This window comes from Marmota marmota, unplaced genomic scaffold (genome assembly GCF_001458135.2).
Source record: "Marmota marmota marmota unplaced genomic scaffold, marMar, whole genome shotgun sequence".
In the NCBI taxonomy this organism is placed as follows: domain Eukaryota; kingdom Metazoa; phylum Chordata; class Mammalia; order Rodentia; family Sciuridae; genus Marmota; species Marmota marmota.
In genome coordinates this window covers 28503217-28522086 of record NW_025999842.1, presented here as the reverse complement: position 1 = coordinate 28522086, position 18870 = coordinate 28503217, and the positions used below count along the sequence as shown (strand labels likewise).

General features: G+C 40.2%; 1 protein-coding gene across 7 annotated transcripts in view; it reads right to left on the bottom strand.

Moving 5' to 3' along the window:
• The window catches only part of LOC107151888, a 165527-nt gene that overhangs the window by 118172 nt on the left and 28485 nt on the right, over positions 1–18870 (bottom strand). For 3 of the 7 annotated variants that reach the window (XM_048785791.1, XM_048785843.1, XM_048785894.1), the window contains exons 2-9: positions 17380–17544; positions 13671–13743; positions 13323–13433; positions 9107–9220; positions 8071–8265; positions 6776–6929; positions 5359–5516; positions 1682–1828 (exon numbers count right to left, since the gene is read on the bottom strand). In XM_048785791.1, coding sequence (XP_048641748.1) covers positions 1682–1828; positions 5359–5516; positions 6776–6929; positions 8071–8265; positions 9107–9220; positions 13323–13433; positions 13671–13743; positions 17380–17544 — 1117 coding nt within the window. Of the gene's footprint in view, positions 1–1681; positions 1829–5358; positions 5517–6775; positions 6930–8070; positions 8266–9106; positions 9221–13322; positions 13434–13670; positions 13744–14904; positions 14993–17379; positions 17545–17756; positions 17865–18870 lie in introns of those variants that run through there. The other 4 variants (XM_048786035.1, XM_048785933.1, XM_048785984.1 and 1 more) reach the window with 4 other exon arrangements.

The window sequence follows — 18870 nt, the reverse complement described above, 5'->3', positions numbered from 1 at the left end:
GAGATCTGTAGGAAATAATTAGTTTGTGAGTGTGGAACCCTCATGAATATACTCAGTGCCCATACAAATGAAGCCTGAGAAAATTTGTTCCTTCTATCTTGTGAGGACACAGCAAGAAATCAGTAGTCTACAACCTGGAAGAGGGCCCTCACCAGAGCCTAATCGCAATGCCACTTTGGACTTCTCAGCCTAGAGAACTGTGGGAAATATATTTCTGTTGTTTATAAACTACCAGGTTTATTGTTATTTTGTTAAAGCAGTCCAAATGAACAATGAGAATCATATGAAATTTTTCATTCCCTCATAATACAATTAATCTTTATCATTCATGGATTTCATACTTTCAATTTTGCCTACTCACTAAAAATTACTTGTGACCCAAAATTTGACACTGGTAGAATTGTCATAGTCCTTCAAAATCATGCACAGAGTGGTGAACAATTGGAGTTGCTCACATTTCCAGCTGAGGCAACATGGTGCCTTCTCCTAATTTTAAAGGATACTATAGACAAGTATTCTTTGCATGGTCTATTTATAGACACACTTTTTTGCATTTTCCATCATTTTTGATGGTAATTTCATTGTTAAAATGGTCTCTAAGCAGAGTTCAATAGCATGTTGTCTAGTGTTCCTAAGCACAAGAACGCTGTGACGTTCTCTATAAAGAAAATACATTAGATTTGCTTCATTCGTAAATGAGCCAGAGTGCTATTGACCTTGAGTTCAATGTAATGAATCAATAGTATATATTAACTGGGGATGTGGCCTAGTGGTAGAGCATATGCCTGGCATATGTGTGTTGCCCCTGGATTTGATTCCCAGCACTGAAAAAAAAAAACTAAACAAAAAAACATTAAATTATATATACATATATATATACATGTATTTTTATACATATATGTACATATACACATGTGTATATGTATATACATATATGTGCATATATGTATATATACATACATATGTATATACATGCATATATATGTGTATATATATATATATATATATATATATATATATATAGTCTTTAAACAGGAACACACGCAAAACAAAGTTATGTATTGATTAATGTTGTGAGCAGAGGATCACAGAACCTAACCCCCTGCCTTTCCCCTAGGAAAAATATGATGTGGTATCTACTAAAGCAGTGTTCCTTTCTAGAACATAACTTCCTAGAATGAGGAATGATTGCTCTTAGCACTATCCAAAATCATCTTATTTAATCTTCTTAGGTGTTTCTTATTAATTGTGCTTCTCCAGCACCAGTGATTGTGCCTGACAAAGTATTTACCCAATACTAGTTTTTAAATAAAAAGTTCGATTTACACAAGTCAATTACATCTTTGGGCATTATTCTTTGTTCTTTCCAAGTATTGGAGATCTTTAACCATAAGAAGGGAGTTTGGACCCAATGGAACAGGACAGAGGTATCTGGAACTTCCAGAGGAGCACATCAACGTGGCTAATATCCACACAGGCAGCCAAAGAGCTGGGAGGCCTGATGCCCAAGGCCAGGTTCTCTGTGTGGTCTCCCCCCAGGAATCTTCTGGAGGCACTAAGGAGAGAGGACGAGAGGGACCAGATAGACCTGGTGCTGCCATGTTGCCTGGCCTGGTTGGAGGAAAATCTTGTGACACTGCTGACATCACTGACAGGTGATCACCACCACAGGCCCCCTTACCTTTATAAAGGAAATCCAGTTAGCTCTCTTTTTCAGGGCTATAGGTGGTCCTGACAAATTCTCTGCTTTAGCTGTTCCAGCCTCATAGTCTGGAAACATCTGCATTCTCTGTTGCTCTGTGAAGATGCTTTGAAATTTTTGGAAAACCTAAATAAGATTTAGAAGAGAGAAGTGAAAAAAAAAAGTCTCAGATGATATGCAATTTCAAAAACAGCTACTGATTATCTTTGAAATAGCCATGGAGTCAAACTGATTCATAACAGGAATCTGTGATAGCAATAGGGCCTTACATGGACGTAGCTGTGTGGCACATGTGCAGTCAGCTCCTTACCCTAACTGTCACTTATCCTGAATGTCTGCTGCAAAGATTGGAAATACATTAGCATATTTATTTGTGTGTATTTTGAGCTGGGCCCTAAATGTAAGAAGTACATTGTCCACATCTGGAAACATTTTGACTTTTTTCTGACCACCTCATAAAATAGAACATCCAAGGGTCAAGTATATCCTACTCTCAGAAGCCTGACTGGGATGTTACTAGAAAGAAGAGTCCAAATGCTAGAACCTCTTAAAACTTTTTAAGGTGCCTTGGCCTATTCCCTTCACATCTCACTTCCAGACTGAGGCTGCAAATGCTTTCTATGACATGACTTCCTACTACCAAAGTGCTGAGCATTTCCTCCTTTATTCTCCTGAGTGGCCCCAGGATCCACTGGCCCTTTGATGGCACCTCCATGATGCGTTGGCCAACTGCATCATGGCATGCTCACTACATGGTGATGGTTGCACAATAGTGTAATGTCCTTAATGCCACTGAACCATCTCCTTAAAATGTTCAAAATGGCAAATTTTATGTTATATGTATTTTACCATACATGTACATACACACGCACAAACACACATATACATACACATACAAAGAACCTACCATGCATGGTGCTGGCACATACTAAGATCTCAACAATGGTTTCTGAAGTGAGTGAGCAAGTTTGTGAGTCACAAAGCTGAATATTCTTCCAGTGCATGCTGGTGCTTCTGTGGCTGTCGAATACAGTTGTACCTCGCCACATGCGGCATTTTAACATTTAATTGAGGATTAATTAAAGATTAAGTAAACTGCTGGGCATGGTGGTACACACCTGTAATCCCAGCAGCTCTGGAGGCTGAGGGAGGAGGATTGTGAGTTCAAAGCCAGCGTCAGCAAAAGCGAGGAGCTAAGCAACTCAGTGAGACCCTGTCTCTAAATAAAATACAAAATAGGGCTGGGGATGTGGCTCAGTGGTCAGATACCCTCAGTACCAAAAAAAAAACAAAAAGAAAAAGAAAGAAAAAGAAGAGATTAAGTAAACTTGAAAATTTAGTTTCTCAGTTGTAGTAGCCACATTCCAAGAGCTCAATAGCTATAGGTGACTACTGGTTAACTTACAGGTCAGAGCAGCCAACATATTCATCACTGGGAAATTCAGCAAGACAGTGCTAGATTAGGACTGAATTGCACATTTTCTTCAAGGGTCAGATAGTAAGTATTTTAGTCTTTACAGACCACAGAGGCTCTGTTGCAACTACCCAAGTCTGCTGTTGTAGTGAAAGCAGCCATAGATAATACATAAATGAATAGGCATGATTATGCTATTGTCTGAATATTTATTTATGATCCTACACAATTTGTGTATTGAAATCCTAATCCCCAAGGTGGTGGTATTAGGAGGTGGGGACTTTGGGATGTGGTGAATAGCATTAGTGTCACATTAAAAAAACCCAGAGAGACCCTTGCCTTTCTACCATGTGAAGACACAGCAAAAAGGCACCATTTATGAGCCAGAAAACAGGCCCTCACCAGACACTGTATCTACCTTGGTCTTGAACTTCTCAGTCTCCACAAGTGTAAAAAATATATTCTTTTCATTTATAAGCCACCGAGTTATAGCCATCTAAATGGGCTGAAGCACTGTATTCCAAAGAGTTTGATTTTAGAAAAACTAGTGTTGGGCAGCAGGCTTTGGGTTTGCTGAACTGACTCTGCTCCAGGGACATTAAAGTACCAGAATAAACATTATCTAAACATAAGAACTCTCCCTACACAAAAATGTTGTTGTAATATGATTGATTAGCTCAGGAGCACAGTTAACGTTTCACATGATGCTATTATAAGAAAATCAAATGGCAACTATCACCACATGGAGGAGACAAGTTGTCCTTTGGAACAAGGCTGCTTTGTTGGAGTGCCCAGCTGGCCTGTGTCCTCTTGTTTATCATTGATAATAGTCTACTGTGCTACAATTTATTATTACTTATTCTGTTCTTTTTAAATACCATCCTATTCCTGTTCTGTGTTTTGCCCTTCATAACACTTGGTGATGATAAGGCTGAGGACACTCCCTAGAAGCCCCGTGAGGACAGTGCTGCTGGGTCAACAGAAGAAAAACAAAAGCTAAACATCATCACCTTCAAAGAAACTGGAGGAATGTGATACCACTGGTTTCACTGAACTGCGTTACTAATGGAAATGATGGAAATGATCCCGGTAGAATGATGCAAGAACAAGTACAAACCCAAGGGCAACTTCAAGGTCAAACGAATGATGATAGAGGAGAGAGTAGCACTTGTCATATGAAGAGCAATCCAGAACACTCAGATTTGATTTTTGCCCATTTGGATCCATTCATTTGTTACTTTTATTTAGCAAATATATACATTTGCAAATAATATCAGCTAGAGGTTGAAAACTATTTTTATTGTCAAAACATTTGCTGAGAAATTTTGTTATATCCGATGCTCTTCACCCATACTCCTGTTTTTCCTTTTGCAACAAGTTTTAACATGGCTTTTGATGATGTGAGTTCCTTTTTCAGGTTATACAACACTGTGTTTTCTTGTTTTTTGTTTTGTTTTGCTTTGGGAGGGGAGGTACCAGGTTCGATTGAACTCAGGGGTGCTTGACCACTGAGCCACATCCCCAGCCCTATTTTGTATTCTATTTAGAGACAGGGTCTCACTGAGTTGCTAAGCACCTCATTGTTGCTGAAGCTGGCTTTGAACTCATGATCTTCCTGCCTCAGCCTTCTGAGCCACTGGGATTATAGGCATGTGGTACCGCACCCAGCTAACTCTGTGTTACAGCAGAGAAGACTGTGACTCTAAACCTCACGACACAAGGTACACTTTGTTGAATATAAAGCATTTTGTCAGCAAGGAGAGTACTGCCACACATTCTGAGAATCAGAGGGCTTTAGACACTTGATGACTCTACCATGCAAATTTGCCAGATCTTGGCTACATTTTTAGTTCCTACAGACTGTTGCCCAGCCTTTTCTTTAAATTCTGCAGAAAAAAAAAATCCTACAGTTCCTCTGGGTTTGCCATTGGAAGGTCCCATTCCTCTTATGGAAAGTAAGTTCTTCCTAACTGCCAACCTAAATGTCACCTAATACTATTTTATCTAGAAACAACCTTGGCAATATAAATATGCATCTTGGTGGCAAATAATGGTGTTTTCCTTCACGGACATCTAGATTTATTAAGAGTACGTATAGGGGGTGGGGTTGTGGCTCAGTGGTAGAGCGCTTGCCTAGAATGTGTGAGGCACTTGGGTTTGATTCTCAGCACCACATATAAACAAACAAATAAATAAAGGTCCATCAATAACTAATAAATAAAAAAAAGAGTACATATAGTACCAATGAAAAAAGTTCCATTTCCTTAGCAGAGTTCCTTAGCTCCTGCAGGTCGTATGGGATATGGAAGTGTGACAACAGGAGCCTCAGCTGAGGTTTCAGTTCTCCTGTTTCTGTTGTGTGTTGGGGCAGGATGAAATCAGCATCTGTTCTCACTGGCCCTGAAAAAGATCCAAAATCAAGAGCGTGAAGGCCAAAGAATACAGGAGGGTCTACAGAAAGGCACAACCAGGCGGCCACACATCAACTCAGTTCTCACAGAAGCATCCAGGTTAGGTTCAAGAGCAACACTTTGCTTTGATAGGGAAGGAAGGAGTTAGAGGTAGAACCTCAGAGGGTCCTTGGAGATAACTAAAGATAGGCCCTCCTCTGCCCCTTGCCCAACCTTCTCTGCCACATTTATAATCAGCACCACACTTGGCCAGGTGTATCCGACAAGTCCTCGGAGCTAGATTTCTGCAGGAGAGAGCCAGGACTCCTCACCCTCTCACAGCCTGCAGGAGGAACCCAACAGACCTTTGGGAGATGACTAAGTGGAAGCATCACTGCCCAGATTTCTTTGTGGCAAATGAATTATATCACTTAAACATTAATCAACAAATGAGAAGAAGGTGAGAGCTTTCACCTTCTTGTGTCTAATTCCTACTCAACTCTAAGGACCCAGCTGGAATTCCCCTCCTCTCCATCAAGAAAACTTCTGAGATCCCCATCACTGAGGTTGGCTGCCACTCCCAGGTGCTCCTGGGACACTCTGTGCATACCCTAAGCAAGAATGGTACTCTAAGTTACATCAGGTTTCTTGACCATCTGTAACAAAAGACCAGGAAGACTATATTAAATTGATTTAGAATTGTGTGATCTTAAAACTGAAAGGAACACTAGAGATCACTTAATGTGAAAGGTTTATTATGTAATAAGTAAACTGAGGCCCAAGAAAATGCAGGCCTAGATGGGCAGGACAGAAACAACCCCAGAACCCAAATCTCCTGATGTCAAGTCCATTTTTTCCCTTTCTCTTAATTTGTGAATTACAAAGATCAAAATGTCTAAGGGAAGTGGTTAGTGATTTTTCTCATCAGAAAACATAAAATTAACATTTGTTCATTAGGAAGATACAACTTTTGATACATAGAAAAATGTTTGCGGGCTGGGGATGTGGCTCAAGCGGTAGCGGGCTCGCCTGGCATGCGTGTGGCCCGGGTTCGATCCTCAGCACCACATACAAACAAAGATATTGTGTCCGCCGATAACTAAAAAATAAATATTAAAAAATTCTCTCTCTCTCTCTCTCTCTCTCTCTCTCTTTAAAAAAAAAAAAAAGAAAAATGTTTGCAAGATCATGGTACAAAACAGCACATGTCCCCAAACACAATCTTCTTTTCTCCACATTACCCTAGGGGGAAGAAGACTAATTTCTTACCTGAAATGCTAGTATCCACCAGGCCAAAAGATGCAGGACCCTGGATGTTGGGGTCCATGTCATTGACACAGACCTTGTCATTTTCCTGACCAGCCTCAGGGTCTTGGTTGTCAGCTGGACTCAGCATGTTGGAAATGGGCAAACACTGAAGGGCCTACAGAAGGATATAACCATAAGCCACACATCAACCTGATTCTCAGGGAAGCTTCCAGACTCAGGTTCAGGAGCAGCACTTTGCTTTGATAGGAAAGGAGGGAGCTAGAGATGGGACCTTAGGAATCTGCTAATGATGAGGAACTAAATTTGAAAATGGGAAACCAGTATTGTTACCAACTCTGAGTGACCTTAACCTCCAGCCAGTTCTACACCAATCACACAACCAAAACAGACAAAGCCTTGTAAGGTACTAATGATATAAAGAGAAACAAGGGCTGGGGATATAGCTGAGTTGGTAGAGTGCTTGCCTCACATGCATAAGGCCCTGGGTTCAATCTCCAGCACCATAAAAATAAAGAAATAAATAAAAAGAAACAAGTTGGTTCCCCACCTTGGAATTCACATTTTGGTGGAGGACCCAAATGGATGAGCAGATATTTATACCACCATGTGAGTGGGGAGAGGTATTAGAGGTGTAGCCCACAGTGACTAGACGTGAAAAAGAAGTCAAGTCAGGTGATGGCCAGGTTTCTGGTTTGAACTCAGTGGTGTCACTGAAATAAGGAGGAAAGGAGTAAGAAAAGATTTAGGTAGCCAAACAATAATCTTTCTAAAATGGAAATGTAATCATGTAACTCCTTTGTGACCCTCCAGCCTGAGTTAGGTCCTCTCCTCTGTGCCTTTACCTTGTACTTGCTTTGTTTACTTTGTCTCTTACGCCATTGCATTTCAGTAAAAGTTTACTTGCCCTGCCTGCCTGGGACCTCATTACCTTTCAGCAAAGACCACATTTTGCTGTGTGGCCTAGGACAAGTAGCTGGCAGACTCTCATTAAATATTGCTGACTAACAAAGTAGACCCCTGTTGAAGAGCATAAATCTTGAACAGAAAACAGGATGAAAACAGGAAGTTACAGAGTGAATGGGAAATAATACATCTGAGCCATCTTTGAAAGAGCTGAATTAATGCAGTGATTTCAACGGAGCAAGTTTTTTTAAAAATTCCAGTGACTCATTGCTTTCCTGTCCTTTTTAGAGCAGGTAGAGTACAGAAACCCTGACAAGATGACAGATGCGAGAAAACAGCATGGTGGCCATTCGTGGGAGTGCATCACAGGGTCATATGAGCATTTGACATACCTGTAGATAGTGGTGAACAGTCCTGAAAGAGTGTAGGTGACACACTAACCACCTTGTGTAAATTGTCACATCTTCCAGCATCACTAAGTTAGGAGGATTCTTTTTTCCCATAAGGAAGTTTTCTCGAGCAATGGATAATCTTTCAGCTCTCTGGACAGCATCACTGTATTCCTGCATAATGTAGCCAACTTGTTTCTGTTTAAGAGAGATAGGAAGATAGAGCTTGGCATTGGCAAGCCTTATTCTCTGTGCCATTGGCTTCCAAGCATAGGGGAATGATGTCCGGGGGCCAAATAAAGGGTGAATCCCAAAGTTCCACCATATTCTGAATTTGACTGATAAAGGCAGTGTTCATATTCTTAATTAGGACTTTGAAGGAGAAAGACTGCAGACAGTGCATCAGGAGATTTAGTTACTGGACTCAGCTTTTGAGCTGTCACCTACAGCAGCGGAAGCCAAGTCTAGAGAGAAACACACATATTCTATCATATAAAACTTTCTTCATATCTCATTCTTAAAAATAGGAACCATTATCTTCTGCCACTAGCAGAACAGGCAAGAAGATGCACCAATCGATTCCTTTCCTATCTTTGTCAGTGATTTAAAAACATGGACAAGCTTATTGACCATTATTTTTATCATAAAAAAATAGCGCACAGAAGTTAGCCAACCCCCAAAAAACAAATGCCGAATGCTTTCTCTGATATAAGGAGGCTGACTCATAGTGGGGTAGGGAGGGGGAACACGGGAGGAATAGATAAATTCTAGATAGGGAAGAGGGGAGTGAGAGAAAGGGAGGAGGCAGGGGATTAGCAAGGGTGGTGGAATGTGATGGACATCATGATCCAAAGTGCATGTATGAAGACACGAATTGGGTGTCAACCTACTTTATATACAGAGATATGAAAAATTGTGGTATATATGTATAATAAGAATTGTAATGCATTCCGCTGTTGTGTATTTTAAAAATTATATATATAATATATATATACACATGAAAAAAAATAGCCCACAGGTACTATTCATGGTTTCCTACCTTGTAAAGAGGATAAAGTTGCTCCATGGTCTTACTCTGCTGGCAAAACCTCTTCCACCTAACCACGTGTAAATATTTACACTGGGCCAACTGGGTAATTCTCTCTGTGTAATACTTTAACCAAAAAGAAAAAAAAAAGCACTTAGCAGAACACTATTGTAATAGGAAGACTGACTTAAGTCTTAAGAACACAAATTTTAAAAGTCGGGGAAGAAAGAACACAAATAATAGGTAAATCGAACTCTGATTGTTTTAGAAAAATGTACTTTACTACATGAAGACCATAAAATTAAGAAGTCTGGCTTACGATACCATTCAAACTTAAATAAAACATGTAGAGACTTCTAAATTTTCCTGATATGTTGCCAAGTGAATAGTTTATAAGCTCATTTATAAATTATAGAACAATCTTAGCAGTGATATTAAGGTCTATCAAATTATCCAATGTAGGCTTTAATTTTCTATTAAGAACTGAAATGATTCAAAATGCAAAGTACAACACAGGTAATATTAAAGCTTTTAACCTCAGATCAGAAGTTTTATTTACACTTAAAAATATTAAATAAGGGCTGGGGTTATGGCTCAGTGGCAAAGCGCCTGCCTAGCACATGTGAGGCACTGGGTTCGATCTTCAGTACCACATAAAAGTAAAATAAAGGTATTGTGTCTATCTACAACTAAAAAATAAAATAGTTAGGAGTAGGATTGTGGCCAGTAGTAGAGAGCTTGCCTAGCATGTGCGAGACACTGGGTTGGATCCTCGGTACCACATAAAAATAAATAAAATAAAGGTATGTGTCCAACTACAACTAAAACAATATTTTTAAAAAGTAGTTAAATAAGTACTGACTGGGGTGTTGTAAACTGAACAGATGTTCAAGATCCACCCAGCCAGAGCAAAGGAACTTCAGTGGGCACTAGATCTTCACTGGGACCCAGGACATTCAGTGGACACAACAGGGGCTTCAGTAATAAGGACAAACTATGACTATAGTAAAGTTATTCTAAACCCACTCTAACAAATTTAAAAGCAAAGCTCGAAAGGATTAAACTGATATGTAACTTAAAAGTCTGCAGGAATAAATTCCAACACTCACTCTAAGGAAAATACAAACTCTGGCACCCAGGAATGAAAAGTTGACAATTTTCAGCAATCAAAATTTTTTAGAGGGCTGGGATTGTGGCTCAGTGGTAGAGCGCTCGCCTAGCATGTGCGGGGCCCTGGGTTCGATCCTCAGCACCACATAAAATAAATATGTAAAACAAAGATTGTGTCCAACTACAACTAAAAAATAAATATTAAAAAAAAATTATTAGAGGGCTGGGGTTGTAGCTCAGTGGTAGAGCACTTGTCTTGCATGCGTTCGATCTTTAGCACCACATTAAAAAAATAATAATAAAAATAAAGATATTATGTCCATCTAAAACTAAAAATAAAATTTTAAAAAGTTATTAGATATGTAAAGTAGCAGGAAAACATGATCCTTAAGCAGAAGAAAATTATTGATGAGAAACAGACCCAGAAAAGACAAAGGTGATTAAATTAACAAGCAAGCACATTGTTTTCTTTTCTTTCCTTTTTAATTCCCCACTGCTCTAGGATTGAACCCAGGGTCAGTGAGTCACATCCCCATTCCTTTTGTATTCTTCATTTAACTGACCTCAAACTCGTGATCTTCCTGCCTCAGCCTCCCCAGTGGATGGGACTATAGGCATGCACCACGATGTCCAGTTCAAACAAGAACTTTTAAAGAACTTAATATAAATATGTTCAGCATGATTGAAGATTGAAAGGAAAATGTGAACATAATAAAGAAAGAGATGGTAAATGTTAAAAAGAATCAATTGGAACTTCTGTAAATGAAAAACAAATATCTAAAATGAAAAATTGAGTGGATGGTATTAAAAGCAGATCAGATATTACATAAGAAAAGTTGGTGAACTTGAACTGGGGATGTGGCTCAGTGGCAGAGTGTTTGCAAGGCACATGCCAAGCCCTGTAACCAATCCCTAGTACTGGAAAAAAAACAAAAACTGGTGAACTTGAAGACACAGCAATAGGAAATGTATAAAATGAAACACTAAGGGGGAAAAAAGACTAAAAATTTTAACATAGTCTCAGTGATCTATGGAACAATATGAAGTGGTTTAATAGAGTATATTTGCAGTGCCACAAAGTGGTTGCAGACAGACAATATATATGAAGAAATAATGAATGAAATATAGTTGGTTACTACTTGCAACAGTTTTCCCAAACTCATGAAAACAATAAACCCACAATCTAAGGAGTTCAACTAACTACAAGTAAGAGGAATAATACATATTATAATAAAATAGCTAAAGATCATTAAGAGAAAATCTTAAAAACAGCCAGAGGACAAAAAGATGCATTATGTTCTGAAATAAAAATTATGCAAAACAAAAGAATAATGGAGCAACATCTTTCAAGTAAAGAAGAGAAAAAAATCAACCTAGGATTCTATATTGAATAAAAATATCTTTCTAAAATGAAAGGAAGTACTCAATGGTAGAGCACATGCCTGACATGTGAAAGGTCTTGGGTTCAAATCCCCAGTATCACACGCACATGCACATGCGCGCGCGCATACACACACACACACACACACACACACAAAACATAAAGAAATAAATAAAAGAAGACTAATTTTTGCAAAACAACATACTGTGAGAATTTGTCCATAGGAAACCTGCACTAAAGAAATGTTAAAGGAGTTTCTTTAAACAGAAGACAAATGATATATGGAAATTTATAGTGTACTAGAGTTTCTCAACCTTAGCTCTATTGACATTTGGGACTGGATAATTCTTTGCTGTGGGAGGCTGCTCTGGGCATGGCAGAATGTGTAAAAACACCCAGGGCAAAGTATCTCCAGACATCGACAAATGTCTCAAAGTGAACAAAATGTCTATTATCTTACCCTCTTCATCAACTCTCTCCATGGAGACGCACTGATACATACAAGGGAATTAAGAATGCAAGAAATAGTAGGTTAAAATAATCCTAAATTAACAACAGCAGTATGACTTGCAAATAGAATCTCAGTATCTTTTGTTTCTTTGTGGTTAACTTAATTGCTAACTAGTTGCTAAAGAACTTATTTGTGGCTGGCACACTGTCTCACACCTGTAATTCCAGCTACTTGGGAGGCTGAGGTAGAAGGATTACAAGGTCAAAGCCAGCCTCAGCAATTTAGCAAGACCCTGACTCAAAATACAAAATACAAAAAACTGAGCCTGGGTGCAGTGGCACATGCTTATAATCCCAAAACTTGGGAGGTTAAATCAGAAAGATCACAAGTTTGAGGCCAGCCTCAGCAACTTAGTGAGCTCCTGTTTCAAAACAAAAATAAAAAGAACTGGAAACATAGCTCAGTGATAAAATACCCGTCAGTTCAATTCCAGCACAGAAAAAAAAAAATTGTCTTGGGCCTGAAAATATTGCTCAGTGGTAGAATGCTTGCCTAGCATGTGCAAAGCCCTGGGTTTGATCCTCAATATCATTTAAAAAAAAGAACTTATTTGTAAGCATAGGGGATGTAACTCACAACACGTGAGTAAAGAATGAAGAATTTTAAAAATTAAAATTATAAATGCTTAGTATAAAAACATTTAGAGGAAATGTATTATCCAAACATAGTGATTGTTAACTTTCTGGTCTGTATCCACCCAGTGATTCTTCTATACATGATTTGACTGCTATTATCACATACACCTTTATTAATATTATATTAACAATAATTCCTTAGGCTAAAAAAAGGATAAATAGTAGAATGACATTCTACTAAGTACCATACTGCTTTTCTAAGCTCTTTTTCATCCTGGTAGGTAGATATTTAGGTGATTCCAATTGTTTTACTTTTATTACAATGTTGTAATAATAATCTTTATGGAAAAAATTTTTCCATTTTGAGTTATTTTCTTAAGAAAAATTTCTGGAAATGTCTTTCCTAGATTAGCCAACAGTCTCTGGAAGGCTGAAACTGTCTCAATGTTGCATTGCCCCATAAAAGCACAGGAAATGTTTAGTAGGAACTTACAGTGTGCCTAAACTGAACTGCGGTGTGGTATAACTGCACTCACACTAACCAAGTTCCGCAAACTACACATGTGTAGGAAAACCTACCAGAAAGCTGGCTTTGTTCATAAATTTCTACTAAATTCCAGCTGTGTTTTTGAATTGCAAAGGGACCCTTACCTGCAGCAGAAGCAAAGGCAAATTTTCAGGTGAGTACTCTCTTCTTAGGCAGCTCTCTAGCTCCCTCTGCAGGACATCTGCCTGAATAACAAGGGGCTTCGGCTCAGCCACCTAAATCCAAAAACTAATTTTAATATCCCAAATGGAGAACTGTAAAATTTCAAATCTCCAAGAAAACAACGGCCTGCTCTTATTCAGCAGGGATATTTTTTGGGGGATGTTTTGTTATCGTACACAGTGTCAATAACATCAGCTGTTTGATTGCAAAAATAAACTTTCCTTGCTAAATTTCCAAGTTAGCAAAATCAAATTTATTGTTGTGTTGAAAAGGTCCACCATTACCCTCACCTGTAAGGTTTTCTTCAGTGCCAGTTCCCTTTCTCTTCTAAAGTAAGAGATGTCCTTTGGTATTTGAACAGAGCTGCAGAAAGATTTATGCAACAGAGCTGTAATCACAGAAGCTGTAATCAGATTATAGCTGGGCCTTGATAAATCTGTAACTCTTCACAACTGCTCATTCTCAAATAAGTATATCATATTATAGTAGATTATGGAGGGCATGTACAGGCCACATTCTTGTGTCTTAGAATCTTTCTCTCACAGACCTGATATTGGCTAACCCTTTCCCCAGGGTAATTTCTCTCTCCTTTTCCCCCCACACAAATATGGTCTGTCCTTCTATTCATAATTTGCCTCACTATTTCCTACTCCAGAGTCCAGAGAGGGACATATGGTAAGAATTCTTATTTCCCCTGCCTTTATTCCTCCAGGAATATCTCTGCTTTAATTCTTCCAGGAACCTTATCTCTAACAAGCACTGAGCTTTACCAAATCTCCCTCTTGCCCTAGTTGATGCAGAGCACTGGTATCTTGTAAAAATTTTTAAAATGTTTTTTACTTTTGTGTTCTTGCTGAATTACCTGAAGGTGAAGGTGACCTTAAATATCAAACAGGAAACACTCTAAGAATTACTGTACCCAAGTTTTCTGCCTCAGGAAGATTATTGATCTGTAGGATAAGCAGACTTAGAAGAAGTGCCTGCTGGTGCAGCCTGATGGACCCTGGTCAAGCCCCGCCATGATGAGTTGTTCTCATCAGGGACTCTCATGCAGGCAGCATAAGCTGCAGGTCCAGGTAAGCAGGTGGGGTCTGGTCAGCAAGAGCAGGGCTCTCCCTATCGGGTTTAAGATGCATCCCAAGGCTTAGCAACATTGAAACACCAGGGGACAGTAACCCTGATGCAGATGCCACTTTCTCAAGATGGGATGTTGTAGACATTGGCAAAGGAGCCACAGTAGGCAGTTCTGGAACACATGAAATGACCTAGAAATTTTGAGGGAGGTGGAGGCAGTGAAATTTAGGTTCCTATTCTTCATACGATCCTACTTGTCCTCACAGATAAGTTGTTTGTTTGCTTTTCCAGCACTGGTGATACAACTCAAGGGTGCTCTAGCACTGAGCTACATCCCCAGAATTTTTATTTATTGTTATTATTACTTTTAAAATTTTGAAACAGAATCTCATTAAATTGCTGAGGCTGTCCTCAAACTTGCAATCCTCCTGCCTCAGCCTCCCAACTTACTGGAATTTCAGGTGTGGCCCATCAGGCCGGGTCCCACAGAGAAGTTTTTAAACTTCATGTTAGTTTGTACACTTGCCAGCAAGTGGTTCTGTGAAAAGAACAGGAGGTTGACAGGAGATTGGTCAACTGCATGAATCTAAGCAACTCATTTAGACACTCTGTGTCAAATTTCTCCCTCTGAAGCTGGGGCATTGCCTCCCTTAACTTTCTCCTCCTACCTTGGCTTTGATGGGAAAAGAAAGAAGCAAACTCTGAAAAGGGCTTGAGAGTAAATATGTCAACAAATCAAAGGTATAACTTGCATCTTGGCCACAGCCTCAAGGAGGAGGAGAGGCAGTGGACAACCAGAAAGGAGATGGGCTGCTCGACAGGGAAAACAGAAGAAAACTTCCTGGCCCTCTTGTCTCCTCATCTTTGGCAAACTGGGAGACTGGGCAGGGTCCCAGGCTTGGCTGCCCAACCCTCTCACTCAGATCACATCGTTCCTCTCAGTAAACCTCAAAGTGCCTGGGAGTGACCTAAAAGCGGCTGGTGAAACTAAGTGATGTGTACACTGACCCACAAATAGAGATTCACGCCTGTATGTCCATTTACCACACAGCCATACACTTATTCAATCAGCAGGCACATAAGAAACACAACCATTGCAAAGTCCAGCGCTTATGAGTTGAAATGAGGAAAAGAATGGGGGCGGGAGAGGAAGGGGAGGGTGGAGATAAAGAAAGAAAGATGATTTTTTTTCAGTGCCCTGGGAATACTTATTGGGAGTGGATACTTCCATTTTCCTTGGACTCCAGAACATAGCACAGTACTGGTGCTATGTTCTTACTAACAATCCTGGGTGGTTTGGGGGAGTAGAGAAATATGGGTACCCAGGAATTCCCATTGAAACTGGGGAGGAAAAGTCTTTGCTGCTGGTTATGCCTCACTAAAGCTTAGGAGACTGGTTTTCGAGGGAACAGGTTTTACTGAAAGCCAATGAGAAGAGAGAAGACTTTCTTTCTCACAGAGGGTGTGGAAAGCTTTTATAAGAGAGAGGCAGAGAGGGATGGTAGCCAGGGAATATAATCTGTAGATTTAGCTTGGCTGTGTCTATCTAGCCAGAGAGTCTTGGTCCAATTTCCTTGGTGACTCTCCCCAGCATGAGAAAGTTTTCCGGTCTCTGTAGGAGGGTGTTGAGGAGCTATTTTATCTTCAGTGTGCCCTAAAAGGGCCTTTCCCAAAGCTTTTACACTTGCCTAACTCTCTTGACATGTAAGTTGTAATAATATCAACCCTTTATTTTTGCATATGAAAAACTTGGGTTTTTTTCTAGTTTTCAAAATGCTTTAACATGCATTATGTCATTTGATCCTCACAACCTAATAAAGGAGGAAAGGTACATACTTTTTAAAAAAATATATATTTTTTAGTCGTATGGACCTTTATTTATTTATTTTTATTTATATGCTGTGCTGAGAATTGAACCCAGTGTCTCACACATGCTAGGCAAGTGCTCTACCACTGAGCCACAACCCCAGCCCTGGATACAAATATTTTTTTACTTCATTTTTAAATAAAGAAACCAAATTTGAGAGAAATTGTGACTTACATGGGTCACAATCTTTCCATTTCCTCACACAACTGCAATAGCTTCAAAGACCCATCACAAAACACACCATATAATAGTTCTTCAGAATTGTCTTTCGAATGAAGCACTAATTCACCTGGTTACTGCCTCTTCCAATCTCCTTTCCTTATTGCTCACCATCCACCTTGTGCTTACTCTACCCAACAGAGTTTTCATGTTGTTCCTTTTGATGAATTATAACAGAAACAAAGGAATGTGAAGATCCAGGGCCCATGAGACTCCCCACTTAGGGACTGATCTGGCTACCCTATTTAAAAGAATTTGATGGCTCTTACTGGCAACATTTACCCTCTAAAAGAACTCCTAATCCAACAGCATTTTGTAGAATTCATTACGAAATACCTAGCATTATTTCAGGTTTTAAATTTCTCATCAAAATCAAGATCAAACTCAGTTAAAATGTTATAAGATGAAGTCTCTTTATGGAGTATGATTTCTACAATAGTTTCTGGAACTTTAGGATGGTAGTGTTCTTGAACATGTAGGAACATTTCCCCACTTTCTTCAGTGAGACATTGATTGTTCCAACCTGCCTTAACAAATCTAGAATGTAGGAAAACTTTAGAGGCAACAGTTAGGTTAGAAAAGCGCAATTGGTCTACGTCTGTACCACCCTGAATGCTCATGATCCTGCCTGAGCTCAAAAGCTATGCAGGTCTGAGCCTGGTTAGTATTTGGGTGGAAGAAAGGGGTGCCGAATCTGCTTTTGTATGTCATTTGTCTGAGTTTGAGATCACGTCAATTATCCAGGGAAAAAAAAAGAGCGGGGAGGACTGATGGAGATTATGGGGTAAGAGCCGGAGGTAAAGCCCTGAGGACCACACTTTCTCACTCCTACTATTTACCTGTAAGCTCGATGAGCTGTTCCCTGAAGGAGCTCCTGTTCTTCTATTTCAGACTTCAGTTCACTCAATTGCACCGCCAGTTCTTTCTCCAATAGCTGGGTCCTCTCTGTGGAAGTGATCTTATAAATTTCATCCATGTTTTGCATTTGCTCTTTTTCCGTATCCCTGAAAAACGAGAGCATAAAGCTTGTGGCTGACTTCCCCAGCAACCATTATCCAGCCCGAGGGACTTGATCTTTCTCCAAGAAATATTGTCAACTTCATGGAAAAACATGCTTTTGCAATTTGAAGGAACATTTGGGTTAGACTGTTGTCGTTTATAATTTATTACCATTATGTAAATAGTAGAGAGAAAGTAGGCTAGACTCTCCACTCACCAAAATCACCTGCTTAAAATTGGCAACTGTTAGAAGAAAACATAGGGTCAACACTCCATAAGATTGGTTGCAGGCACTGACTTCTTCAACAAGATCCCTAAAGCTCAAGAAATAAAACAAGAATCAATAAGGGAGATGCTACCAAATTAAAAAGTTTCTGCACAGCAAAGGAAGTGATTTGAGAGCATTGGTACCACCAGTGATGAGAATCAATCAGGGCCAAGTTCCATTTCTCCAGATGTGACAATGGAACACTGGAGACTCCGAGGTAAGCATAGAAGGCAAGTTTTATTTAAAGGATAGAACAGAGACAGATTTCTCCCCAGAGAAGGGGTCCAGAGCTGGTATCCAAAGATGGGGTAGTGTCCTCCCCCTTTTATACATTTTAGATTTTCTTTGGCGGCAGCAGCAGCAGGTAAGGCTTAGCCCGGCCGTCCAGGGACCCTGGCTCCTCAAGCACTCACTGCCGGCCCATTCCACCCGCAGCTCACAAGCCTCCTGTGGGCCTGAGTCCTCAGGCTGTGAACTAGCCCCAGCTACACCAGCACCTCCAATGCTTCAGGGGCTCCTGGGCTCTGATGACGAGGAACAGGAAGACCCTAAGGACTATCGCAAGGGTGAGGCCGATCTTGGGTACATGTGGCCAGATTGCCAATGCAGGAGCTCAGGTCAACCTGGAAGGAAAAGGGTGCCTAAAGGCTGGGCCCACGTGTGCTGGGTGGCTGGTAGGGATCGCTGTCCTGGGGAACAGGAAGGGAGACACCCCCACGATGATCTACTGGCTCTCTTTGGCAGGTGGCTACTACCCAGTGAAGATCGGTGACCTGTTCAATGGGCGGTACCACGTGGTGCGAAAACTGGGCTGGGGCCACTTCTCTACCGTCTGGCTCTGCTGGGACGTCCAGTGAGTGGCCCCTCCGTCCCCAGGACCCGGTGCTTGCTGGGATCCTGCTTTGGGCTTGGTTGAGGCCACCACTATTCTCATGCCCTTTCATCCCTTATCTTGCTTTTCTCTTCTCCCCATCTTGCTTACGTGACCAGTGGTCAGGAGATGAGCCAAAAGGTGAGAAGGAAGCCCTCCAGGTGTAACTTTCTACATCTGCTCAAACAGGCA